The sequence below is a fragment of the Podarcis erhardii genome (genome assembly GCF_964252035.2).
Source record: "Podarcis erhardii genome assembly, chromosome: 13".
In the NCBI taxonomy this organism is placed as follows: domain Eukaryota; kingdom Metazoa; phylum Chordata; class Lepidosauria; order Squamata; family Lacertidae; genus Podarcis; species Podarcis erhardii.
The window spans coordinates 15,229,024-15,255,451 of record NC_138502.1 but is presented as its reverse complement, the minus strand read 5'-3'; the positions used below and the strand labels follow the sequence as shown (position 1 = coordinate 15,255,451).

General features: G+C 46.9%; 2 protein-coding genes and 1 long non-coding RNA gene across 4 annotated transcripts; 1 reads left to right on the top strand and 2 right to left on the bottom strand.

Annotated features, from left to right (window-relative positions):
• Positions 1 to 429: 429 nt before the first annotated feature.
• KCTD13 (potassium channel tetramerization domain containing 13) lies at positions 430 to 8,352 on the bottom strand. The gene is made up of 7 exons (XM_081836422.1): positions 8,090 to 8,352; positions 6,071 to 6,338; positions 4,771 to 4,940; positions 4,234 to 4,323; positions 3,695 to 3,747; positions 3,343 to 3,538; positions 430 to 2,550 (listed from the first exon to the last, which is right to left on the bottom strand). The coding sequence occupies exons 2-7, from the start codon at positions 6,330 to 6,332 to the stop codon at positions 2,308 to 2,310; spliced, it is 1,014 nt and encodes a 337-aa protein (XP_081692548.1). The 5' UTR covers positions 6,333 to 6,338; positions 8,090 to 8,352; the 3' UTR covers positions 430 to 2,307.
• Positions 8,353 to 8,488: 136 nt separating this feature from the next.
• On the top strand, positions 8,489 to 13,577 carry LOC309327282. 2 transcript variants are annotated; one of them, XR_014150481.1, is made up of 3 exons: positions 8,489 to 8,782; positions 9,652 to 9,871; positions 13,308 to 13,577. It is a non-coding gene; the product is annotated as an uncharacterized lncRNA (long non-coding RNA). The 2 variants fall into 2 exon arrangements; XR_014150482.1 differs by lacking the exon at positions 8,489 to 8,782 and having other exon boundaries at positions 9,056 to 9,871.
• Positions 13,578 to 14,278: 701 nt separating this feature from the next.
• On the bottom strand, positions 14,279 to 26,372 carry KIF22 (kinesin family member 22). The gene is made up of 13 exons (XM_081836410.1): positions 26,217 to 26,372; positions 24,855 to 25,060; positions 23,318 to 23,445; positions 23,018 to 23,166; positions 21,593 to 22,033; positions 21,349 to 21,502; positions 20,047 to 20,152; positions 19,693 to 19,870; positions 18,028 to 18,148; positions 17,860 to 17,936; positions 16,121 to 16,324; positions 15,136 to 15,195; positions 14,279 to 14,385 (listed from the first exon to the last, which is right to left on the bottom strand). Exons 2-13 carry the CDS (start codon positions 25,052 to 25,054, stop codon positions 14,350 to 14,352), a joined length of 1,854 nt encoding a protein of 617 aa, XP_081692536.1. The 5' UTR covers positions 25,055 to 25,060; positions 26,217 to 26,372; the 3' UTR covers positions 14,279 to 14,349.
• Positions 26,373 to 26,428: the final 56 nt, after the last annotated feature.

Genomic DNA, 26,428 nt, shown 5'->3' with positions numbered 1-26,428 from the left:
CTCTCTTCACAAAATCCAAGGCATCCACCAAACTGCTGAAACGCTCTCCATTACTACAATCCAGAAGGGGAGAATTCAAGAAAACTTGCACCCACCTTAAATTTTAGGTTCCTAAAAATCCAGAAGGAAGCTCACCTTATTTTCTTCCACTACTGGAACAAGCCACAGGCAGCAGATGAACAGAGAAGCTGCCCAAGTGTTAACAAGGTAAGATTACACACATGTGCTGCCAACTATGCCAAAAACTCCTTCCTCTTTAACAACTGTAATTGTCCAATAAACACAACCCCCTGGGTTAGAAAAAAGGATGATCCAGCTCACTAAAGTCACTAATATCCTTTGGGAAATGTGCCTGTCTAGGCATGGAAAAGCCCTGGAGACACAGATCCTTATCCAATTAAAACACACACACACACCAGGAAACTTCCCCATTTTTAAGCAGGTACCTTTATTACAATAATTTAATAGAAAAAAAAAACATTTTTAAAATAAATTATGCAAATACAAAAAAATACAATAATTAATTCAAGAAAGTTACCTCCTCCAGGGAGGGGAGGATATAGAGATGGGAAAAGAATGGAGGAAAATAATACCTTCTCTCCAGTAAAGTTACCTGCACCAGTCTGCATTTACAGAATGCAATTTCACCCTCCCTCTCCATCCACCACCATTAATATCCAAACCCTGTTCCATGAGACAATTGACTGAAAGGGCTGTTGAAATGTCCCATATTACACTTTGCTGAAGTTTGTATGAAGCGGCATACCATTCCCCGTGATAGGATGGGGAAATGGTGCCCCTCCAGTTATGGATGGACTACAACTCCCATCAAATCTGATCACCGGCTATGCTGGCTGGGGCTGATGGGAGTTGGTAGGCCAATGTATTCTGGAGGACCCCTGATTCCCCCTCCGCCCAACCTTATGGGAAACAAGGGGGTGAAGGCATTCCAGGGGCAGAGTGCAAGTGCTCAAACTCTGCAGGAAGAAGTAAGACTTCTGTACCTACACAGATCTATGTCTGAAGGGAGTCACTTGACCATGTTCCGCTGTTTTGTAATGGTGTGTAGATGCTTATCAAGTGTGGGATTGAAGCATCTAACATATTTTGATATAAGTCGTACCTGTAAGTGGGACAGAATAGTTTGGATGGAATCAGGGTCCAGGTCACACAACACTTAAGGAGACAGTCAAACTGTATTTTTGACTCAGACAAAAATATTTAAAATAGCAGCTGTTATCTGACTGACATCTTTCCCAGAAGGACAATAAGTAATAAGAACCAATTTCACGAGTGTTATCTCCTGCTCTAATGCAAAGGTTAAAGGTGCCACGTTTGTATGCGTGAATTTTTTAAATGGCTGATTAACACTGGATTTAATCTCCTTTGCTCACAGGAGGCTAAATGTAGCTGAAATTATTCCAGAAAAAAAAGACACCAATAAATATGTTGTATAATCCCGGTTATGTCAATGCCATTATCAAAAATTTTAAATGGCGTGTAGCCAGTTTTTGCCTGAACAATGTATGCCTTCTCATAAATCCAGGCAGTTTCTTCAACAGAGAAGTTAAAAGTAGGTGAAGAGAAACCAAGGGTGGGTTGGGGGTTGACCCAATAAAAAAAACAACTATGTACCATAAAGCAAAGGGCAGAAGACCCCAGAATGGAGAGATCAAAATTGGTAATTATGTAAGAACTGACACACCCCTGTCTAGGTAGCACCTCGTCTGTGACCTTTGAAAGAGGCCAATAACAGTGTTACAAAATGGAAGTCACCAGAGGCCCAGTATTAAGCTGAGATGGAATGTAAGCTCCCCTGATTCATATGCTTTGCTCACATATAGCTCTCTCAGTTATAATGTTGTTGTTCCATGGAGCCTAATTTAGAGGACAGTTAAGAGTCAGTCGGTCTCAGGTTAGAAAGGCTCAGGGTCAAGAGGTTTTGAATAAAGGACCACAAACCAGGTTTCAGTGGTGTCTTGCAGATTATGAAATAGGTGGGGTGGTGAGGGGAAGTGGGAAGTTGGGTGTTTAAGACTGAAGCATTAGGGGAAATTAACAGCTGGAAAGAGCATGCCAGTAAAATGAAGGGGCAGACCAAGAGGTCAATTGTCACAATAAAAAGGAGGGCTTAATAAAGTCAAGGGATAGCAAGAGGGCAGAAAAGCAGCCCAGAGGGAGAGAGAAGTTAGAAAAGGATGCAAACATCAATGAGAAGACCATGAGGTGAAAGATCAAAAGGAGAAAACAGGTCCTCCTTTGGCACTAAATGGATGGAGTAATGAGGACATTGCGAGCGAGGCGGGATCAGTCTTTGAAAACAGCTTGGTGGCCGTGAGGACGTTCATCATGCATGATGTGCCTACGGACATGTATGCGCCGGACACGGTGCTCCCGCCCATCTTCGTCGTCACCTGCACGGAGGGGGCCTCCACCCCCACCTGCCACCCCACCTGTTGCCTCCAGGAGGGCCTTGTCTGGCACTCGTGGCGTCTCATAGATCAGGATGTTCAGGGTTTCCTCAAAGATCCGTGCCTCTGGGAACTCCACCTGTGCACATGGGGGCAGCAAAGCAAGAGCATACTGAGCAACACCAGTTCTGTCCACAGTGTGGTGCAAGTGTTTGGTTTCAATATGGAATCCTGGGTTCAAATCCTTGCTTGGTGAACTTGAGCTTTACAGTTTTTTTCCAGTTTAACTTAACTCACATAGTGCAAGGCTAAAACTCAACAGCTGCTCTGAACTCCTTGATGCATAAAAATGTAAGCAGAGCTGCAGTTTCGCTAGGTGGGAAAAACTGGAACTGGGAGAGTTGACCTGAAGTAGCACTTTATCCAGAGAGTCACTTGAGTTGCCATGGGGAAAACCTCTTCTTCCTCTCAGATTCTGTTCTCCCATGTATGGGACCACTCCCTCCCCCAAATGCCACCAGAGGGCTATCTAAGGACCACCATGCCCTGAAGGAAGTAGAGGCCTCACTTTCAAAAACCTTTCTTCCCTGTGGCTCTCTCTTTATTGCTTTATAATATAGTTTTAATTTATATTGTTTTTTCAAAGAAAATGTATGATGTTTGCCTGAAAAGCAGTACACACAGGTTCTGCGATCCACACGCTTGCTATCCAAAAATTCACTTATCAGCACATAAAGGACATTCACTTATCCAAACAGCCAACTTCCTTACTTCCTTGTTTGTTTCTGCTTTGCTGGTTGGCAGTAGCCATTTTTGGGCAGAAACCACGGAGAGAGGGAGGGAAGGAGCAAGATCAGACATATTGGAGAGCAGGTACAATTTATCCTGAAGGGGAAAGCTCCTATCTGAAGCTCAGGGGTCTGCACATTACCTTGGTCTGCTTCTTCTCGGTGGCATATACAATGGAGGTGCAGCAGACTTCGGCAATCTTGCGGCCCTGCCCATAAAACGACCAGCAGCATATTTCATCCCCAAGAACATCTTTGATGAAGAGTACTCGGCCATTGAACCGCAGAGCCAGCTTGTCAAACAGTTCGATATTCTTCAGCAAGTTGTCATCGGAGTTACTGGAGGGGAGGGAAAGGGAGAAATGGTGGTGTGATCTCTCTTAAGACACCTCTATTAGCCAGGAGGTGGGAGTCAAGAATGGGCGACATGGGAGTCAAGAAACAATACCAAGTTACGCTCAATTCCAACAGTTGGGTGGGTGTGTTGCATCTTACCTTGTATATGAATACTTGTTATTACTTCGGTTATGCAGCAATTTCACCACAGGCTAAGAAAGGAGGAAAAGAAGGATAAATATGGTGGAAACTATCTTTTTAACCTGCATAAGAGAAACTGTCACCTTTGCCATTGGCCGAGCTACAGTGATTTCATGAAATGTTCATATATGTTCTAACTTCTGGTATGTGTGTGTTCACATCAGACCCATTTTATGCTGCGTCAACAATGTAGAAGGTGCTAAAATATTTCCTTGTGTTAAACTGTGTCACACGGCAAGTTTTCATGACTTGAATGGGTCACGAGACTGGAGTCCCAACCTACATCTTATAGTAGGCAGTGCTTGATTTAGCTAGAAGGTTAAGAAGCTTTGCAACTTAGGACTTCACCAATGGGGGCAGACGCCATCTGCACTCATGAGTATCACCTCACTGGCCCTAAACAAGCAAGAAGACATCTAAGTCAAGCAGTCTAAAATGGCGCATATCTACATGATCTTTTTGGACTTGAGCCTTATGTGACTTCACAGCCTCTTTACCTTGGAACAGCTTGAGATGATCTGCTGCTCTTCCTTGGGAGAGGTCACCATGGGGATATGGCAGAGGGGGTCATAGGCCTCACTCTTTTGCTAGGCAGAAAAAGATACATACAAATATATTACAACCTTATTAGAAGCCCTAGAACATGCCACATATTACTAACATACCACACTTACCGGTATGTACTGCCTTTTTACCAGTGCACTCATGGAAATTTATAAATTAAAACAAATGACATACAGTTTATTTAACACATGTAACAAAATAAGGGTGGAAGGACGGGGAGGAAGAAGAAAAATATGCATATTGTGGAATCAGTTTTTAGATAATGTTGCATGATGGTTACAACCACCAGATGGAACAATCACTGCAGGAGACAGTTCTGAGAGGGAGAGGCCAAGTAGCAGGTCGTCCAAATCAGGCTAAGGCAAGTGGGCCTTGCTAACTCACCTCTTCGTCTCCCCAGTTCCTTCAAACTGCTTGAGGCTCAGAGGAGTCTGCCTGCCTCCTAACTGCTCAGCAGGTGACCAGCTCACCTGCAGGGCAAGCTGACAGTCCTCAACCAAGCCTTGGATCAAGTAGTACCGGGCCTCAGATAGCACTTCCTCCAGCTCCCGCTGGGATTCAGGGAGAGAGACAGAGCCATCGCGCAAGTAGTTCAGGATTGTTCCAAAATGGCGCCCACTTCGGTCAATCAAGATCCAGCCTGGAAAGGAAGAACAGAATTTTAGTCTCTGAACAAAAGGTCTTTGGGGGGCAGAAGCAGAGACCAGGAGAGAAGGATCTCTTGCACATAAAATTAAAAGTCGCTCTGTTCTGGAGAACACTTTAAAACATTTAGAGGGAAATCCAAATGTTGCTGTCTTCGTATATAATTTTGCTAAAGAAGCTACAATATTTTATTTTATTTTATATTAAATTTGTATACTGCCCTATACAAGCCGGTCTCAGGGCAGTTCACAGGATAAAATCATGATATAGAAACACAGAATACATAATCAAAGTAAAAGCAGTAACAACCCAATAACCCCACCAACACATTTTAAAAGGGCACTGAATGTCAGTCAACCAAAGGCCTGGTAAAAAGCAACGTTTCTGCCTGGCACCTAAAGGTGTGTAATGAAGGCGACAGGCAAACCTCCCTGGGGAGAGCATTTCACAAGTGGGGAGCCACTACAGAAAAGGCCTGCTCTCGTGTTGCCACCCTGCAGACCTCTTGTGGAGTAGGCACACAAAGAAGGGCCTCAGAGAATGATCTAAGGGTCTGGGTAGGTTCATATGGAAGGAGGTGGTCCTTGAGGTATTTAGGATAGGTCCTTGAGGAAACTTACAAAAAAAATGTAAGCATCTAGCTGTAACAGATCCTTGATACCAAGTTATCTTGTCTTTGACTAGAAAGCTGCTCATATCTTTTAAAAATATAAACCTGAATTTCCCCCCTGGGGTTCACTGTTCATCCTATCAGAAGCAGTTGTGAGGTAGTCCTGACAATTTCTTTGTGTCTGCAAAGAAGCCATATAGAATGACAGATTTCTGTCACCTCTAAAGTGCCACACTTATTGGTAATTAGTTCCTATTACATAATTTATATTCTTGACTGAATTTTCATGCTATTTTTAAATATCACTTTGATTGATCTACTACATGCATTGCACTTTTCCTGTATATTTCTTTTGTAATATGCAGTAGTGCTGTTCACGGCTTTGGGAGCTTTTGGTCCAAAAAGTATTAAAGTTTATTTATTTTACTATACCATATAATCTCAGCTGAGCAGGAAACCTGGATTGGGAGAAGGGTTGGGAGGGGAGACAGACTGTGTGATGCCTGGACACTTACCTTCACTATCTGTGAGCACCTCCATCCTGCCACTGAACATAGCCTTGAGCATGGTGTCTTGCTTGGTGAGGGTTTGCACTGTGGTGTAATGCAGTGACCCTCCCACGTTCAGCTTGACATACTTGCTGCTGGGGTTAAGGGGTTTGAGATCAAAGGTCACACCGGCTACCCCTCCGCCGCCATCCCGTCGCTGCTGGATTGGGACTAGCGGGGCACAATTCTCCAGGGGTGGGACCTGGTCTGCCGTGGCCTCAGCTGACATAACCACCTGCAGAAACAGAAATTGAGCAGGGAGGCCTTCCCAAACCACGTTAACTGCAAAGGGGCTTGGATTAGATGGAGTAGGGCAGAGTTTTCCAAACTGTGTGTCACAACACGTTAGTGTGTCAGCTGCAGTGTGTAGGAATGTCCCACAAATGCTCCCCTGGAATGGGTTGGTTTAACCTCCAATTTGCTAGTAAAACTGAATTACTGTATCATGAAACGATGCATGTCTAAAAAACGTGTCATCATCTTGAAAAGTTTGGAAAGTTCAGGAGTAGGGCCTGTGGAACCTCTTGTCTCAACCCCCCACTCCTTGCACACACTTCTAACTTGCATAGCAGAGCGCAGCCTCCATCGATCAGATACTCAGCAGATGTTTTGGACTACAACTTACATCAGGGGCACCCGCTCCTTGGACTAGTTGGACTAGCCTAGTATATGTTTACTATGTTTTTATATATGCTGCAAGCTACCCAGAGTGGCTGGGGAAACCCAGCCAGATGAGCAGTTTAAATAATAAAATTATTATTATTATTATTAGTGCAACAATATTGTTATCCCCACACTACTGGTTGCAAGGTTTGTGCAGGGACTCACAGAACTTAGAATCATAGAGTTGGAAAGGGTCACAAGGGTCATCTAGTCCAATCCCTTGCAATGCAGGAATCTAACTGTTCCGTATGAAAAATGTCACTGCAGGCCACTGACTCACATCAATAGCCCCATTAGCTGGGGCTAATGGGAGTGGTAGCCCAGAACATACGGAGGGTGCCAGATTGGCGAAGGGTGCTCTGCACAATATTGTAAAATGTTTAGGCCAGTTTCAGACCCACCTGTCTTGCTGCTGTTTGACACATACCTCTCCCCACACTACCACCACACACTATCTTCCCATCCCATTCTTGCCCATTACTTGTCAACTCTCTGGGAAGAAACTAGATCATTTGCGGCTTCATTACAGTTGCGGCTCAGTTGGTGGAAATCAAGGGAAGACTCTTCTTTGTCCGTACCTACCCCTCTCTTAGAGCATTTCACCATAGAGCAAAAACCTTCCTGTTTAGGCAGGCACTTACTTTATCAGATGAATAATTATTTATCTAATGCTTGTTTTGTTATTTTTTTTGGGGGGGGGTTGGGGAGATTTATTGTATTTAGCTGTGGTTCTAGTTGTTAGCCACCCTAAAAGGTGCATGGGCATTAGAAGGGCAGGGTGCTGGTTTGTAAATGAAAATATATAAACCAAACCTCTGACCAAACTGCGGGAGGTAGTGGAAGACAGGCGTGCCTGGCGTGCTCTGGTCCAGGGGGTCACGAAGAGTCGGACACGACTAAACGACTAAACAACAATAAAGCAAACCAGCTCCGTGTCCTGTGAGTCCCGTCAGTAGAAAACAACAGGAGAGTGTCCCGTGTTTTGCACTCCTCTTTTTGCCCCTCGGGCTCTTCTTTCCGCCTCCTGCCCGCCCTACCCCAGCCACCTTCAGCTCCTTCCTTGCTCCTCAGCCCTGATTTGCCGGCGATCTTCCTGCCAGCCCACCCGCAACCTGTCTTCCCATTTATTGCTGCCTGGGCTGCTTCCATTTTGCTCTTCTGCGGGGCCTTCAGGGCCTGAGCAGACGAAGCCAAGGAAGAGGCGCTGGACGGGCCTCTTCCCAACCCTGGCTCGTCTCCCTTGGGGCCTTTTCCCTTCAGTCCCCCTCTGGCCCCGGAGGCCTGCAACCCCCGGCCCTTCCGCCGCCGCCCCCAGCCACTCACCTCCCGAGGGAGAGCGGGGTGGGCTCAGCCCAGGCGCCTCCCCTTCAGCCCCGCCCGGACTCAGGGCCCAACGGCCGGCCAAGACGCCTAAGCCCGGGAGCAAGGGGGCGCAGGGACAGCGACTGCGCATGCACTTCGGAGCCCTCGCTCGCAACTCTGGTCGCTTCGCCTGGCAGTTAGCCTCTACATCCGGGTACCCGCTCGCATTGAGCAAGACACAGAGGCCGGGACGGTGCTTCCCTCCCAGGGGCGGAGGAGCAGAAGTGCGCCTGCGCCAGAAGGCGAGCCGTTGAGGCTCAAGGAGGGAGGGCGCTGAGCGTGCGCATATACAAGCAACCGTGAGCCGCGCCGAGCGTTTGGTTTACGCAGAAAGGGGGCCCGCGCGGCTCGGTAGACGCACCGTGCTGTCTTTTGCGCACGCGCGCTACTGGGGAAAAAAAATCCGTTAACTAGCGCGCGCAGCAGCTGGAGCATGCGCCGTTCTTCCAGCCGGGGCAGCTAAAGCGCCTTATATCGGCTTGTTTGTGCCGGTAGCGTCGCAGGGGCTGAAGGCAGGCACTCTTTAGCTGAGATTTCTGCATTGCAGGGGTTGGACTAGATGACCCTCAGTTCCCTTCCAGCTCCATGATTCTACACGCCCCTCCAGCAATTCCCATGGCTTTGTCCAGCTTCACATCTTTCCCTCTTGAAGGGGTATGTTCCTTAGGTAAAGGGACCCCTGACCATTAGGTCCAGTCGTGGCCAACTCTGGGGTTGCGGCGCTCATCCCGCTTTATTGGCTGAGGGAGCCGGCCTACAGCTTCCGGGTCATGTGGCCAGCATGACTAAGTCGCTTCTGGCAAACCAGAGCAGCACACGGAAACGCCATTTACCTTCCCACCGGAGAGGTACCTATTTATCTACTTGCACTTTGACGTGCTTTTGAACAGCTAGGTTGGCAGGAACAGGGACCAAGCTCACCCCCGTCGCAGGGATTCGAACCACCAACCTTCTGATTGGCAAGTCCTAGGCTCTGTGGTTTTAACCCACAGCGCCACCTGCGTCCCTTACAATGTTCCTTAAAATATTCATAAACTGCACTTTCGGAATGTGAGTGTGTGTAAGGGAAGACAGAGGCTTCAGCAATGCAAGTAAAAAAGCTTCAATAGCATATCCATAAACTTGACTGGTAAAACAAAATGGAAGTTCCTAAGGCCCATCCAAACACCTCCCACCAGTCTTCTGGTGGCAGGGAGTTCCACAGGGCAGCGTTGGCTCACACTAAAGGCTCAGTGCCCTGGTGAAGGCCAACCCCAGGGGCATGGGCAACTGCCACATGGCATGCTGCCATCTTTGGCAATCACTTGTAGGTAAGATTGACTTCCATGAATACAGTCTTGACAGTGAGGCCGTAAGTGACCTTGGACGCCGATTCTGGATCCACCCATCCTTCCACAGTGGGGACGTTTCCAGGTGGGAGTTGATCACAGTGAGGGTTTGCCAAACATGCTGCCATACGCAGGACAATAAACAGCATCCTGCCCCACAACTCTTAATGAGGCTCTGGCCTGTTTTGTTTGCAGTTGTTGCCCTGTTCAAGACGAAGCACGAAGTATTCATATGGTAAATATAAACACCCCAGATTGATCAGACTTCTCCCTTGGCAGGGGTGCCATTGAGACGCCCAGTGTGTGTTTATGTGTGGAGGAGGTGCCAGAAAGGGTCTTTTGACTCCTGTGAAATAAAGCCTAGTTTCGCCCCTGCCCTTGGGCATTTGGGGCTTTTCTAGGCTTCAGCAGTCAGGTAAAAGGTAAAGGTAAAGGTACCCCTGCCCGTACGGGCCAGTCTTGACAGACTCTGGGGTTGGTGCGCCCATCTCACTCAAGAGGCCGGGGGCCAGCACTGTCCGGAGACACTTCTGGGTCACGTGGCCAGTGTGACAAAGCTGCATCTGGCGAGCCAGCGCAGCACACGGAAACGCCGTTTACCTTCCCGCCCGTAAGCGGTCCCTATTTATCTACTTGCACCCGGGGGTGCTTTCGAACTGCTAGGTTGGCAGGCGCTGGGACCGAGCAGCGGGAGCGTACCCCGCCGCGGGGATTCGAACCACTGACCTTTCGATCGGCAAGCCCTAGGCACTGAGGCTTTTACCCACAGCGCCACCCGCGTCCCTATTCAGCAGTCAGGTAAGGTTTTATAAATGCTTTGTGCTTAGAATATTTCTGTCTTAAGGCTTCAATTTTCAAAGCCAAGTAATATTTTTGTGCCTCTCCCTATTGCTGCTGTTGATCTTTTCTGATTTTTTAAAAAACATTTTTCATTGTTTTTAAACAAATACAATTACCCAGCAGTACAGCTTATCCCGCAGTACAGCTAATGGTGTTTGTTCTAGCCATTGTCTCTAGACATACACTTACACATTCAATACAGTGGTGCCCCGCAAGACGGAAAACCCGCTAGACGAAAGGGTTTTCCGTTTTGGAGGCGCTTCGCAAAACGAATTTCCTATGGGCTTGCTTCGCAAGGCGAAAGCCCATAGGGAAATCTCCGGGACAGCGGGGAAGCACAGCGCGTCTTCCCCGCTGTCCTCGGACCTCCTCGGAAGGCTGGCGGTGGGGCGGAGAGACCTCCTCCCGCCGCCAGCCTTCGGAAGGCTGCTCTGAAGGCTGGCGGTGGGGCGGAGAGACCTCCTCCCGCCGCCAGCCTTCGGAAGGCTGCTCTGAAGGCTGGCGGCGGGAGGTCTCTCTGCCCCACCAGCAGCCTTCGGAAGGCTGCTCCGAAGACTGGCGGCGGGAGGAGGTCTCTCCGCCCTACTGGCAGCCTTCGGAAGGCTGCTCCGAAGGCTGGTGGTGGGGCAGAGAGACCTCCTCCCGCTGCCAGCCTTCAGATGGCTGTCCTGAAGACTTGCGGTGGGAGGAGGGTTTTCCTTCCCACCGCCAACTTTCAGAATGCTGTTCTGAATGTTGGCGTGGGGAGGAAAAACCCTCCTCCCACCGCAAGCCCCGGAACAGAGAAGTGCTGCGCGCCTTCCCCTCTGTTCCCGTACCTGTCCTGAAGGCTTGCGGTGGGGAGAAAAGCCCTTCTCCGCACCGCCAGCCTGGCAAGCGGTCTCCATAGGAATGCATTAATTGATTTTCAATGCATTCCTATGGGAAACCGTGCTTCGCAAGACGAAAAACTCGCAAGAAGAAAACACTTGCGGAACGAATTAATTTCGTCTTGCGAGGCACCACTGTATTCAAACATATTAATGTAACTTTTCCACTGAGACTACTGAGCAGTTGGTATAAAGAGATCTTGATTTTGATCATTAACATGATCTTTTCTTATCTTTTGTCACTCATCATTTAAAACACTTGTTCTCATCAACTTCGGGTCACATGTATTTGCTCTGAAACGAACTCAAGAGGAAGAACCTTTGGGGTCAAAGCCATAATTGTGTTGAGAGCATTCTGCATGAAACTGAGTGGCCAAATAGATTTATTGAGATACTCAGGAAATTGCTCAAGGCTCTTGTAAACCCAGATGCCCACAGGGGAGAGTGCCAGGGAAGCAAATCCTGCTGTGAGCCTCTGCAGGAGGAAGGCTTTCTTCTTTCAGTTGGCGTGAGGACAATTAAGGCACTCCTGGCAAAGACAAAGCAGAAATGCACAGTCACAGTTGCTTATTGCATCTCTGCCTTGGCCAGTGCTCTGCATTTGCCTCCCAGTGAGCTAGGATGTTGCAAACAGTACTTCATGCAAAAACACGATGGGCTGGGCTGGGCTGGGCTGGGCATTCCACCGCCCTAGAAGTAAACGGTTAGGGCTGGGTCTGAGTCATCCAACAGATGTTTGAGGATCACTGGCTTAAAAAAAAAAAAGCTTAAAGTCATCACACAAGTTTTAAGACCAGAACTTCTGACCACTTACAGTGGAACAAGAATCTTAATCTGTGTCAACCACTACGCTGTGGAATTCCCACCTGACAGGTGTGTCTAGCACCTTTACTATACAGCTTTCAACAGATGCTAAAGACAAACCTCTCCCCTGGCCCTTGGCACCTTAGATATGTGTTTTTAGGACCCCACCCCTGCCAGATTTGAAGTTATATTATGAAGCATCCTGCCTCTGCTGGTTGTGGGAATGGATCTTGTTAAAAAACACAGATTTATTAGATCTGGAGGGTCATGATAATAGATTTGGTTTGCACGCGTATTTGTGGTATGATAAAACAAAAGTACATAAAGGATTCCTGAACCATTTGATAAGAACATCAATCTGTGAGGTATGGGATAGGTACAAGAATCTACAGTCATACTTTGGGTTGCGAATGCTGCGGGTTGCGCGTTTTTGGGTTATGGACCGCGCCAAACCTGGAAGTACCGGAACGGGTTACTTCTGGGTTTCAGCGCAGGCGCAGAAGCACTAAATTGCAATATGCACAGAAGTGCCGAATCACATCACATGTGTGCGCAGACGCGGCGCTGCGGGTTGCAACCATGCCTCCCGCACAGATCACGTTCGCAACCTGAGGTATGACTGTATTAGAACAAAGAACACCATGGTGGCTCTCTCCATTGGAAGCAATTTCAGTTAAAAAAGTAAATATGAGAGGCAACTGGGTCACCTATGAAGATTTGTTAAAAGAGACGTGAGACCAATTAAAATTGAAAAAAAATGAGGATATTAGAGAACGGTTAACGGATTGGTTACAGTATCACCAATTAAATGTTTTAAAGGTTGACAAAAAAAAGGTTTTGATACAATGAGATCGAGGTTTGAAACAGATCTGTTCGAAAATAATGTGAAAGTGCTATCAAAAATGTACAAATTACTTTTAGAATGGCATACAAAAGTCGAAGAAGTTAAGGTAGTGGTGCTACATTGGGCTAGAGACTTTGGATATAATATCCAACTTTCATCCTGGGAAAAGTTATGGAAAGAGGAAATAAAATTTACTGCATGCTGTTCATTGAAAGAAAGTTATATGAAAATGATGTATTGTTGGTATCTAACACGAAGTAAAATTGCTAAAATGTACAAAACAAGTTCTAAACTGTGTTGGAAATGTAAAGAAATAGAGGGCACTTTTTGTGGTGGACATGTACATTGGTAAAGGGTTTCTGGGAAATGATATATAATGAGTTAAAGAAAATGTTTAAGAATACATTTGTTAAAAAACCAGAAGCCTCTTTATTAGGCATTGTAGGTGAAGAGTTTCCAAGATAAGATAAAATACTTTTTATGTTTGCAACAAGAATGCTACTAGCCCAGAGATGGAAGGAAGAAGTACCAACAAAAGAAGAATAGCAGATGAAATTGATGGAGTCTGCGGAAATGGAAAAACTGACTGGAAGATCCGAAACCAGAAAGATCTAGTATTTTCTAAAGACTGGAGTAAGTTTGTAAACAGTTAAAATCTTTAGTAGGGATGTGAAGACATTTGTAATGTGGAATTGTTTTAATGGTAATTATGGTTATATAATAGAATGATAAGGGTAAAAGATGTAGTAAAATTAATCTTAAAGATGGAACCCATGGAGGGAAGTCTAAAGGTTTGAAAGAACTCTGCATTTTAATGTTTGGAAATTATTTAAAAAATAAAATAAACTGCTTTTAATACAGACATTTAATTGTTGGGAGCCTGATGGCAAAGAGTGGGTAATGCATTTAAATAGCAATCCTAAGTATCTCCAACACTATTTCCTTTTTATCCATCCTAATATATTTCCCCTCACATGAGGTTTCCTCCTCACTTTGATTTTGGCATCATTTATGCACTGATTTCATACAAAAGAAGGTACTTCTTCATATAAGCAGTTTCCCTAGGAATTTGTTCCCAGAGGGTAGTGAAAGCAGTCAATGTGGATTTTAAATGGAATTGACAAATTCATGGTGGATAAGGCTATCAGTGACTACCAGCCACAAGGGCTATCTACTATTTCCAGTGTCAAAAGGAAGCATGCCTCTGACTATTATTTGCTGGGAATCAAGGTGCAGACAGTTGCTGTTGCAGGCATCTCACAGGCCTCTGAACGCCCACTGCAAGAAGCCCACTTGATGGGCTTTTGTTACAATCAAGCAGGGCTGCTTTTTCTTACTTTTTGTAACCAAAAGTAGGAAGTTGGTGGCAGCAATATAAAATAACCATTTGAGATGTACAAGCTTTCTGTACTACTTTTATATGCTTAATATATGCTTAATATATTTAAATGCACCAAAGCTAAAATAGATTAAAAACCCAAGTCATTTTTAATAAAAGTCAATGTAGGGAGAAGATGCTTTCCAGAACCAATCCAGTTACTGAAGATTTCCAATGTTGGTCAGGATATTTACCTAGGAAAGGGGGTAGGGGAGAAAGAAGAGCAAGAATTTTAATTCCTCCGTTATTTGTAACATTAGCACCTTTTAAATCCAGTGCATACTAGATTACAATGATTACATTTAAGCTTTACAAAGAATAATCACAACCTGTATTTTGGCCTTGTGTTTTAAATACTCACTTGGACACCACAGGCCAGCTTTCACCAGCCTGGTGCCTATTTTGGAGAGCTGGAGGTAGGCAAAAAAGCTGCCACAGGCAATAAGAAATTCCATTCAGTCTAGCAAGCTGGCTGGTGGAGAAGGTAGGGACCCACTAATCTGCATTCTATGTTGGCTGCAGAGGGATGAGCTTTCTTTTGTGGCCAGTATAATAATGTAGGTTGGCTGATATGAAGGATGGAGTGATATGAGGGGGGTGAAGCAAATCATCCCCCACCAGCCTACTTGATTTCTATGCTGGCTCTGAGAGGAGGGAAATGAAGAAGGGAGACAGACTGATCCCACACCTGCCAGTCTGCCAAGCTCAAAAGAGGCAGGATGTTTTTTTACTTGTTTCCCAAGGGACAGGTAGAAAAAGTTATGGATAGCTGCTAGGCTGCTGTGCCCCTTGCATTTCATGACAAACTTACACTTCTGTTTACAGCTTCCCCCTCTCTACCTATTCATCTGCCATCCGAGGATAACACTCCATTCATCTAATGTCATGGACTCTACTCCAGATAAGCTTATAGCCACAGTGATGGAACTGAATTAAATACACACCTTCAGAAAAGAAGCTACTTGTTTTGCGGAGATGCCTTCGACTTTCCCAAGGTCCTCTACCTGAGAAAAAGAAGGAGGAGAAACGTGTAGGTTACACAAAGTTGCAAAGTCTTGGAGATACTTAATTATTAAATTTGTATACCACAACTCATCCATAGATCTCAAGTCCACAGCAAAAAAAAAATATTCTGAGGGAATAGCAATACCACAATAGTAGAGCATTTTGCTTTACTCAGCATCTGGCATTTCCAGTCTCTGTCAACAATTGGCCACATTATCCAAATGAAACCTCCACATTCAAAGGTAATATTTATTATATATTTCATAAAATTTATACACCACTTGATTTTTTAAAAATTGCAACCTCAAAGTGGTTTACAAAAAGATAAAACAATAGAGAAATATTCACAACCCTACTGTAAAGCATACAAAAGTTAAAATACTAAAACAGATTAACATTACCTCAACTTCCCAAGCATCTGGGTAAGCTTGCCTAAACAAGAATGTTTTTAGCAAGTGCCAAAGAATACAGTGAAGAATTATTATTATTATTATTATTATTATTATTATTATTATTAGCCTCCCAATTCTAACTGCTGGGTAGGAAATATTGCTTTCGTGCCGTGCTGGTGGGCTTCCTGGAAGCTTCTGGCTTGCTACAAAAACATTAGACTAGATGGACCTTTATTCCAACCCATTTCTTACAAGAATAGGGTGCTGCTTCCTTCCTCTCCCAGATTTGAGAATGAGCCAGTATTCCAAACTCCAAGGATCCCTGCTGAGCTAAAGGCTAAAGCAGGTTTCCTCCAAGACATTAATGTTCTTCCCACTAGACTTCAACGCTCTGAACTTGAGCCAGGTCTGAACGTGTTAAAGCCTTGCATGGCCTACCTCCTACCTGAGGATTAATTTCCTCTGCACAGTAGCTGCACCTGCACACACCTCAAACGATGGAAGAGCAGCTCTGCCCTCGGAGCCCACTTACCTTTTCAAAGGACCCGTGCTCTCCTCTCCAGGCCACAATGCGATCTGCCTTCTTCTTGCCAATCTGGTGCAGGGCCATGAGATCCTTCACAGAGCCTGTGTTCAGGATGGCCAGGATGTTCTCCTTGGTGCGGGCCATCAGTTCAGGCTGAAGCACCATCTCCCACTCAGAGGGAACCTTGTTTTCAGAGCCAGGGGCTGAATCCTGGATATAGCATGCATCATAAAAAGAAGTGGTGTGGTGTCGCACCCGTCTGTTTCCTGACTGGCCCTCATCTCATATTCTTTCACTGAATCCACCAATCACAAACATACCCTGGCTTCTCCTCAGATCATATAAATCTTTCGCCTCTTACTTCTCAGGGGTTCTTCAATGAGATATCAGGCATGCAGAATAAAGTTCTCCAGAAGATAAGACAGACAACTGCCACTGCTGAGTTTACCTTCTCTTGTTTCACAGGCCTGTGTCAGGGTTTTTGGAATCTGCTGACAGCCATGTCCCTGAAGCAGGCCCACTGGAAACTGCCGGAGCCACCTTATTTATAGTATTTATAACCCTGCCTTTAGCTGAATGCACACTCAGAGAGGCTTACAAAAATCATTTCTCTCAGGCTGATGATCTAGACCAGGGGTAGGCAACCTAAGGCCCATGGGCCGGAAGCAGCCCACGAGCCGCCCTGAACCAAGCTGCCTGCTCGGCGAGTCCCTGCGTGCTGCGCTAAACTAGCACAGCGCGCCGACTCTCTTCTGTGGCTCTGGAAAACGTTTCTGCACATGCCCAGACACCGAAAATTGCTTCTGCGAGCGGCAGAGTCTGTCGGCGGTGATGGAGAAGGAACGAGCAGCTCGAAAGCAGCCCTTTTGGGCTGCTCGTTCCTCCTCCGCCACTGCCACCGCCGCCAGCCTCTGCCTCTCGCAGAAGCAATTTTCAGTGTCTGGGCACGTGCAGAAACGTTTTCTGGGCCTAACAGCTGAGAGAGAGACTGCTGGTCTGAGACAGTGAGTCCAGAACTTTGATCTGGCTCCCTCAAGACACTTGCAAAGCTACTTTCTTTCTGCTCCTGGAATAAACCATTTCAGGCTGCTTTCCACCAACCTTACCCATAAGAATTTAAATTTGCTTAAAACAGGGAAGAGGAGGAAAAAAATGTGGTCAGCAGGAACAGGCCTGATTTTTCTCATCTGGCTACTGCTACCTGTTCCACTCCCAGATTTGATTCAGAAACACAGGGTGTGGGTGAGGGCAGATGTGTATCCTTCTGGGTAAGGCTTGATCTTTGCCACACTGCTAAAACTGAACAAAAAATTCCTTCCAGTAGCACCTTGAAGACCAACTAAGTTAGTTCTAGGTATGAGCTTTCGTGTGCATGCACACTTCTTCAGATACACTGAAACAGAAGTCACCAGACCCATCTATGTATCTGAAGAAGTGTGCATGCACACGAAAGCTCATACCTAGAACTAACTTAGTTGGTCTTCAAGGTGCTACTGGAAGGAATTTTTTGTTTTGACTATGGCAGACCAACACGGCTACCTATCTGTAACTGCTAAGACTGAGTCAGTCTGAACATGAACCAACAACAGGCAATAGGTAAGGGAATCTGTTCTTTGTTCTCAGGCAGAAGATCTATGGGGGGAAGCCTGCCCCGGCGGAATCCATATATAACCATGTTTGTAACAACTCTGCTTCCCACCATCACCAGCCCCAAGTTCAACAAAGCCCCCCACCCCCTTACGCACCTTCTTCTTTCGACCTCCCTTCTTTTGCTTTACAATGATGATGCTATCTTCGTTCTCAGAGTTCTCCAGGTGCTGCACTGGAGAGGTAAAGGAAGGAGAGCTGTGATGTCATAGGAGGGAGAAGCACAAAAAAGGGAGTCCCGCTTTCCAGACCCAGTGCCCTTTTACCTTGCTGGAAGGGCAATACCACTGCTGTTCCTTGGCGTTTGGCGGGCACCCATGAACCACGTCCATGCTCTTTGTCCTGCAGAACCTTGGTTTCCATTTCTAGCTGCTTCTTCTTAAGCCTCTGTAGGGAGAGGGAGAACAGAATAAGCAGATTCAGATGGAGGGAACAGGGTGTGCATTCGGTGGCCTCCAGGAATGCGTGGGGGTGCCATCAGGTTCCCAGCCCAACAAGGATCGTATTGCCAACTGTATAAACTGCCAGGGCCATAATGAAGCAGGTTCTCAGTGCAAGATGGGCACAGTTCAATTTATATAAGAATCCCCTTCCACAGGACTTAGTGCTACATTTCTTCCTTCCTTCAAAGCTGGCCTTTACATTGGAGCCATTGGCTTAACCAGAGTTGCCCTTGCAAAGGCTTCACTGGCACTCCAGGCAAGGCCTCCTGAGTTTAAAACAACAGCAACAACAATAGCCCTCCTAGAAGAAAAGCTAAGAAGCAAAATGTGCAGGTAACTGTGACTTGAACCAGCTTGGCTGCTCTCGCCTGTCATTGTTTGTAGCCAATGAATGAAGTTGGAGCTGTGATTGATAAGCGAGTTGTTTGGACACCAGGCAAAAGGAATCCCTGGAGTCCTAAAAAAAGAGAGCTGCTGTTCCCTCACTTTCCCCAAATCTCTTTTCTGATGAGAGCAGCTTTTGCATCTCATTTGGAAACCAAGGACCCAGAGTCTGGAGGAAGAATGGGGAGGCACACAATGCCAGATGTTTGAAGTCCAATGTGAAGTTTCCACAGTCTGTGTTGATTTGGGGAGCCATGTCATCAGTTGGTGTTGGTCCACTGTGCTTCATTAAGTCCAGGGTCAATGCAGCCATCTACCAAGAGATTTTGGAACACTTCATTCTTCCTTCTGCAGACGAGCTTTATGGGGATACTGATTTCATTTTCCAGCAGGACTTTGGCACCTGCCCATACTGCCAAAAGTACCAAAACCTGGTTCAATGCCCATGGGATTACTGTGCTTGATTGGCCAGCAAACCCGCCTGACCTGAATCCCATAGAGACTCTATGGGGCATTGCCAAGAGAAAGATGAGAGACATGAGACCGAGCAATGCAGAAGAGCTGAAGGCTGCTATTGAAGCTTCCTGGTCTTCCATAATACCTCAGCAGTGCCACAGGCTGATAGCATCCATGCCACGCTGCATTGAGGCAGTAATTGATGCAAAAGGGGCCCAAACCAAGTACTGAGTACATATGTATGCTTCTACTTCTCAGAGGTGCAATATTGCTCTATTTGCAGTCCTTGTTTTGCTGATTTCATTTAATATTCTAATTTTCTGAGATTGTTAATTTGGGGTTTTCATCAGCTGTACGCCATAAACATCACAATTATAACAAATAAAGGCTTGATATATCTCGCTTTGCATGTCATGAGTCTATCTCATATATTAGTTTCACCTTTTAAGTTGAATTACTGAAATAAATGAACTTTTCCACAGTATTCTAATTTTTCGAGTTTCACCTGTAGAAATGTAAAATTTTGATCAACAAATGAAACACCACAGATCTCGCAATAAACAAGGCATTGTGCTTATTTGCGGGAGGTAGCCCATTGCAGTCTTTGAGGGATCATGATGGGACATAGAGAAAGAGCAAACCCTTCACCTGCAGCTCACGGCGAGTCTCCTCCAGCAGCCTCCGGAATTCCAGCCGCTCGCTGCGTGGGGTGTTGAGGAGGGGCAACGCACAACTCTCTGCCCCAGCCTGCTGTGTTTCCAAGGCCTCCAAGTGCAGCAGCTTTTCAGCCAAGGCCGGCTCAAGATTCTCCATCGGCAGCAAGGAACTGGTGGGGAAAGAGACCAGAAAGTAGGGCCTACCTTTTCTAACAAGCCAAAGAGCGCTGCTCAACGCTTAAGGGTGGAGTGACCATCCTCGTGAAGTGGCAGGAGAGAATTTGACTGCACCACAGAAGCACTGCTTGCCCCTTCACCAAAGCCTATAAAATGTTTGGTGTCTCACCTGAATGGCTTCTCTTCAACCAAGCTGGGCTGTTCCTCCTCTGGACAAGGTCTCTTGGCTTCAGGGCCTGCATCACTGGAAGATGGGCATGGTCTTTTTGATGCTTCTGTGTGAGGAGGAGGTTTTTAATTTATTTAATGTGTTTATTGGACCTTGGAGCCTGCTCCACCTGGACTGTCCTCCTTCACTACCACTTGGCCAGCTACCACCAACTGGGCTGCAGAAAGGATCCTGTTTTGTTTAGATAGTCTTCGTTGTAATTTTATTACAAAGTTACTGGTAAAGTGCCGTGGAATGATTTGTATCCTCAGTGGTGGGATATCAACAAAGAACAAATTGTGACAAAAATCCCGGCCTTATCAAAAGCATTTCAAATCACCTTACAAACCATCAGCTTACAAGCTACATATCAGAATAACTTACCGTATTTTTCACCCAATAGAACGCACTTTTCCCCCTCCAAAAATGAAGGGGAAATGTGTGTGCGTCCTATGGGGCGAATGCAGGTTTTCGCTGAAGCTTGGAGAGCAAGAGGCGTCGGTGTGCACCGACACCTCTCTCGCTCCAGGCTCCAGGAAGCTATCCGCAAGCCTTGTGCGCCCGGAGGACGCCCCGTGCTTCGCGCAGGTGTCCGCAAGCCTTGCGCGCCCGGGGGATCTCCCCCCGGGTGCGGAAGGCTTGTGGGCAGCAGCCTGCAGCGCAGAGCATGGGGCGCCCTCCAGAGGACGCCCCGTGCTTCGCGCAGGTGTCCGCAGTCTGCCGCCTGGCGCGTGGGGTGCCCTGAAGCAGAGCGCCCCTGCGCCGGGCAGACATCTGCAGCGTGGGGAACCACAATCACAAACCAGAACTAAAAAAACAACCTAAGTATAAACATATCCACCCTTTAAAGCAGCTTGAGATAAAGATAGCAAGGGCAAAAATGTTTTTACTTGATACCTAAAACATGGACCTGGGGAAGATGTTCCAAAATCTGGGTGCCACCACTGAAGAGGCCCAAACCATTGACAGCACTCACATAATCTCAGTAGGCACAGGAATCCAAAGCAGACCCTCCTCCCCAGACGACTGCAAGGCACAGACTGGTTCTGACAGGAGTCAGATGGTCATTGATGAAAAGGACAGACCATGAATGGTTCTAGTGTATATGTATCTGAACCATGATAAAGAAGTCTGGGGCAGTGAATCTGTATACTACACCCCACTCTGCTCCGGGTCAGCTCAAGAATCCTGCCCTTCCTTTCTACCCAGAAAACCTTGTTTTGCCCCACTTCTGCTGAATTTCAGGCCGGCCCCCTTCCTCACCAACATCCAGCAGAGTTTCTTGCGTGAAGGGCTTGTTCACCACTTGCTTGGATTTGGCAGCAAAGTTGAGGCTTGTGAGCGTTTCAAAGTAGTACTTCCTCTCAGGGGCGATATTTGCAATGATCAGGCTGTGAGCACTACCACCCAAAGAATCCTTTAAGGAAAGAGACATATGCTCAGTAAAATAAAACGCAGCTCTTCCCAAATCCACAGCCCCACCAATGAACCCAGGCACCCCAACTACCTGCAGCAGGCGAGTGAGTTTGCTGTCTCTGTAGGGTACGCGAGGCAGCCCCTTGTTGAGGGCATCCACCACCTTGCTAAGCACAAAGAGTGACGTGTTGATGGCCCCGCTCTCCTTCAGGCGCACCCCTCTGTTGCCTGTCCGCCGGTTGTCCTCCGAGCCGGCTAAGTCAATAAGGCAAAGCTTGGAGGCCCGCTGGGCATATGGCGGCCAGCCCCGGGTCTGGCTCACGTACACCAGCAGGACAGCGTGACTGCGGCTCGAGCGATTATTCAGCTGTGTGGATGCCACTGTACGGTTGCTGCTGGCAGGCAAGAAATGTTTCTCAAAGTCTGAGAAGCTGGTTATCTCTCTCTCCGTCAGACCAGGCACCAGAATGTGGTGGTTTTGATCCTCCCGAATTGGCAAGTCACGGAGGGAGGGCTCGAGAAGGTCCAAGACCTGGGGAACAAGAAGACTAGTGGTGGTCCAGGTGGCACCTCAAACCCCACCTCACTTAAATCCCCTGGCTTCTCAGAAGCACATGGAGAACAACTTAAGTTTACTTGAACAGATTGTGTGGTTTGATCAAGTAGAATGCAAATCCAGCCTTCTGTAAACACTGAATAAGTTCTCTTGCCCTCATCTGTAAGAGACCTCCTTTCTCCTGGGCACTTCTGGCTCATCATCTTTAGTATCCATTTAACTTCCATGCCATGCTCTGTTCACTCCTCCAAATTTCCCCCTCCTCCTCCCTGTCCTTTCTCCACTTGCATTCAATCATTCTCCTCCTTCCCAGGCTCCAGTCTGTCTGCTTCCCCCAAGGATAAATAACTTAAGGCCCTCCAGAGCTTGTAGGACTCCAACTTCCCTCAGCATGCCCAATGCTCAGGGAAGATGGAAGCTACAGTCTGGCAATATCCTGCCTTACTCTATCTCTCTTCCCTGCCCTTCTACTGCTCTTTCCTTTCTTCTCTCCCCCTTTGCAGCCATTTCGGTTTGCTTTTGAAGCAGCTGCCCAGTCTCTTTCCCCATTCCGATCAGCAACGCCTCAGTTCTTCACCAATCTTCAAGCAGGGCCAGAGCACACATGTGACAGCATCAGTAGGCACTGCGACGGGACCCTCTCCAGAACAAACTAGCAGCAGATGACACACTGATCTCCTAAATACCAACTGGGAACAGGATGGAGTTCTGGTCACATTAACGAACTTCCCAGGGCTCAAAACACTGCCAGTCTTCAATATAACAAAAAAGGAGGCCAGAGTGTGTGCAAATCTGTTGCCAGTATCACTTGCTGTAGTCTAATTAGGTCATGCTCTCCCCAATACATCTGGCTCCTCAGCCCCATCTTGTTCTAAGCTGCTTTCTTCCCCAAAGATCCCACCATTCTTGTATACTAGGCTCGGTTTTCCCCTCTTACGCATTTTGTCTAGCACCCGTTACCTTCTCTTGGTAGATTTCCAAGTATGACATAGAGACCGAGTACTTCCGCTGATCCCCCGAAGCATCCCTTGTCATCTGCAAGAGATTCTGAACTGCTCTTGGAATCACCCCCGGTTGCTCCGGACTCCCCAACATGGTGTATGTCTTCCCTGCCATTTTAGGGAGGGGGAACAAAAGAGATGTGGAGAGAGGAAAAACCATTGCGTCCTCCCTCAGCCCAATTCCAAGCCCTACCCCACCTGCTGAACCCCCAGCAACTCTAGGTTGGGTTCATCCCTTTGTGCACTGTTTTATAGTCACCTGCTCCGGTAGGCCCATACGCCAAGATGCTGGCATTCTGCCCTTCCAGCAGATGGTGCAAGATAGGCTGAACTGACCCCATGTAGACATCATACTGCGTGGCCGTTGCACTGTAATAAGCATCAAATCTGGTGGGAATAGAGAAGTGGGATTGAGGCCTGCTGGCTTCTCCGAAAGTTCAGCAATTTCTACAGCAGGGATAAGTAACAGGAGGCTTTGCAGAAGGAGTGGCAGATGTCCCTTAGGAGCCTTTTTCCCTAGCATACCCCCATTCTTCATGTTGTACAGACTATTATCAACATAAGAACGGCCCTGCTGGATCAGGGCACTGTTCTCACAGTGGCCAACCAGATGCCTGTTGGAAACCAGAGTGCTATTTAGGGCTGTGCAATAAATTGCTGTACAGTCCAAAGCCAGTTTTGAAATGACATCAATTGTTTCAACCAAGCAATATATCGCGAGGGAAATGTGAACAAAAGGTAGGGACTGACAGCTTAGTGAAATAAGTAAAAAAAAACCTGCTCCTTTTCCCTTATGGGGTATCCAAGAGCCCATATAGAGTCCTTTTGTAAGTTCTCTATCAGTAGGAGAAAATAACAGAGACCAACCAGAGAATATTGAGAAGCAAAGCAGCTAGTAAGCCTGATCTTACTAACTGTTGCAACAGGGTGCTCCCCCACACGCAGGAGAGAAGAGGACCTCGAACAATGGCGCACAAGGCCTTATATATCTATTTTGAAATTCCTTGCCCTTGAGCTCCAGACCCTCCCCCCCAGATACATACCTACATCACAGAAAAGGTGGTCTACAACAGAAATTTGAATGTTGTTTTTCCTGTCTGCCAGGTTATCTGATAATGTCTTATCTGACTGCCTTTTCTGGTAGTCTGGCAATTCCTTTGAAATGATGGAAATTACTTGATTCCTGAGACAATGGTAAGGTTTTTTTTTCATTTCCTCCATCCTTGCAGAGAAACATTTGGTCAGTTTGGGAGTTAAAATGGTTTCAGGACTGTCTTCCTGTGCTGCTTCAGACATGTGGTTTATACATTTATGTATGTGTTTGCTTGGTACATTTATGAACATTTATTATATATCTAAGACCTAAAAATTCTTATAACATCAGGGTGGGATGGAGTCTCAACTGAACCAATACTTTTCCCAGCACGAATACAGGCACCATCTCTCCCTCCTTTGTTCATATGCAGAGCCCGTTAACAATCCAGTAGCAACCCATCATGCCTAGACAATCAAAAAACAGCAGTGGCAACAAAGGCAGAAGCAGTCACTTTAAGTCAGTGGTTTTAAGCCAGTGATTTCCCATACCTATCCTGTCAGTTGCAAGGAGACAGACAAAAGGCAGCGAGGGGCCAAGAGGAAGGCCTCTGTTGCTTCTCATACTAGAAGAGAAGGGCTGCTCTTCCTCCAGACTCTGTTCAGTTCCATCTAATGCCCCTGTTAAAAACCATAAACAGGGGTACCATAGGGCCACAGCCTACACAAAGCCTGGTTCTTCCAACGTTCTCTGCCCAACTCACTTGTATTTCATTGTCTCCATATTATTTCTCACGTTCAGGATCTCCAGGGAGCAGGAGTCCACGCCACGTACACAAGGGGCTTCCTTTCCCTCTCCTGTTCCCACACTTGGCCGCAATCGCACACAAACCCGAACTCGAGCCGGTGCATTGCTGGGGGTTCGCTGGGCTTCATAACGGCTTAATCGTTGACAAGATTTCATTGATATCTAAGAAGAGAAAAAGTGCAGGGTGAGATACAAGTACCAGAAGAAGCACCAAACTCCACACCAGCTCATCTGTGAACTGAGATCATTATTGAAGGTCCCCTTTGGGGTGGTTCTAGTTATAAAATTTTAGGATGCACACGCATTCCACAGAAAACCAATCCTTTGTCCTTCAGATTTTAAGAACTATTCCCTGAGAAAATCACACATTATTTTAGCACACAAAACAATCCCAAAAAAACCATCTTGGCTTCCCTAATGTCTCTAAATATTCCCTCCATTTCCTTGTAAGGTCCTTTCACTTACAAATCCTACAAATCCTGTCTTAAGGGCGTATTTGTGCAGGAAAGGGTGGCCTGTGACCTGGATTCTAGAACTAAAGCATTTACCATCTCAAAAGAATGGACAGACTGCCCAGGTAATGCAATCAGTAAAACATTATCAGATATCCTGGCCACTCTGTCAAATTTCTGTGGTAGAAGTATGCTGAGTATGTTTAGCCTGGAAAAGAGGAGACTGAGAGGAGATAGGATAGCCATCTTCAAATATCTCAAGGGCTGTGCCATGGAAGAGGGAACAAGCTCCTTCTCTCCTGCTCTGGAGGGCAGGCCTCGATCCAGTGGCTTCAAGTTACAAGAAAGGAGGTTCCGACTAAACCCCAGGAAGAACTTCCCGACGGTAATAGCTCTTTGACAGTGGAAAGGTTTCCCTCGGGAGCTGGTGGATTCTCCTTCCCATGGTTCCAGTTACAGATAGGTAGCCGTGTTGGTCTGCCATAGTCAAAACAAAATAAAAAAATTCCTTCCAGTAGCACCTTAAAGACCAACTAAGTTAGTTCTAGGTATGAGCTTTCGTGTGTATCTGAAGAAGTGTGCATGCACACGAAAGCTCATACCTAGAACTAACTTAGTTGGTCTTTAAGGTGCTACTGGAAGGAATTTTTTTATTTTGTTTCTCCTGCCCATGGATGCTTTACATGAGATCCCTGCATTCCAGGGGGTTGGACTAGATGGCCGCCGGGGTTCCTTCGAGCTCTTCAGATTCTATGCGCAAAGGCTCTCGCAGGCCGCGGGCACAGCGGCGACCCCGCTCCGGCCCCGCCCGCCCGCCCGCTCGCCACAACCGGCAACTGAGGCGCAGCCGGGGGGGGGGCACTTACCCCTCTCCCGCCTTCCCAGGCGGGTCCTTCACTCGCTCCCCAAAGCGCCTCAGAGCAACTCCCGGACTTCGTTTGTATTTGGCGCTAAGCCCGCCCCAGGAAGGAGAAAGCGGCCAATCGGAGAGAGGGAAGGATCCAGCCGTTGGTCACTGCGCCTGCGCGTAGGACAAGTTCCGCCGGAGAAAAAGCGGCCGCTTGCCTCCCCCTTCCCT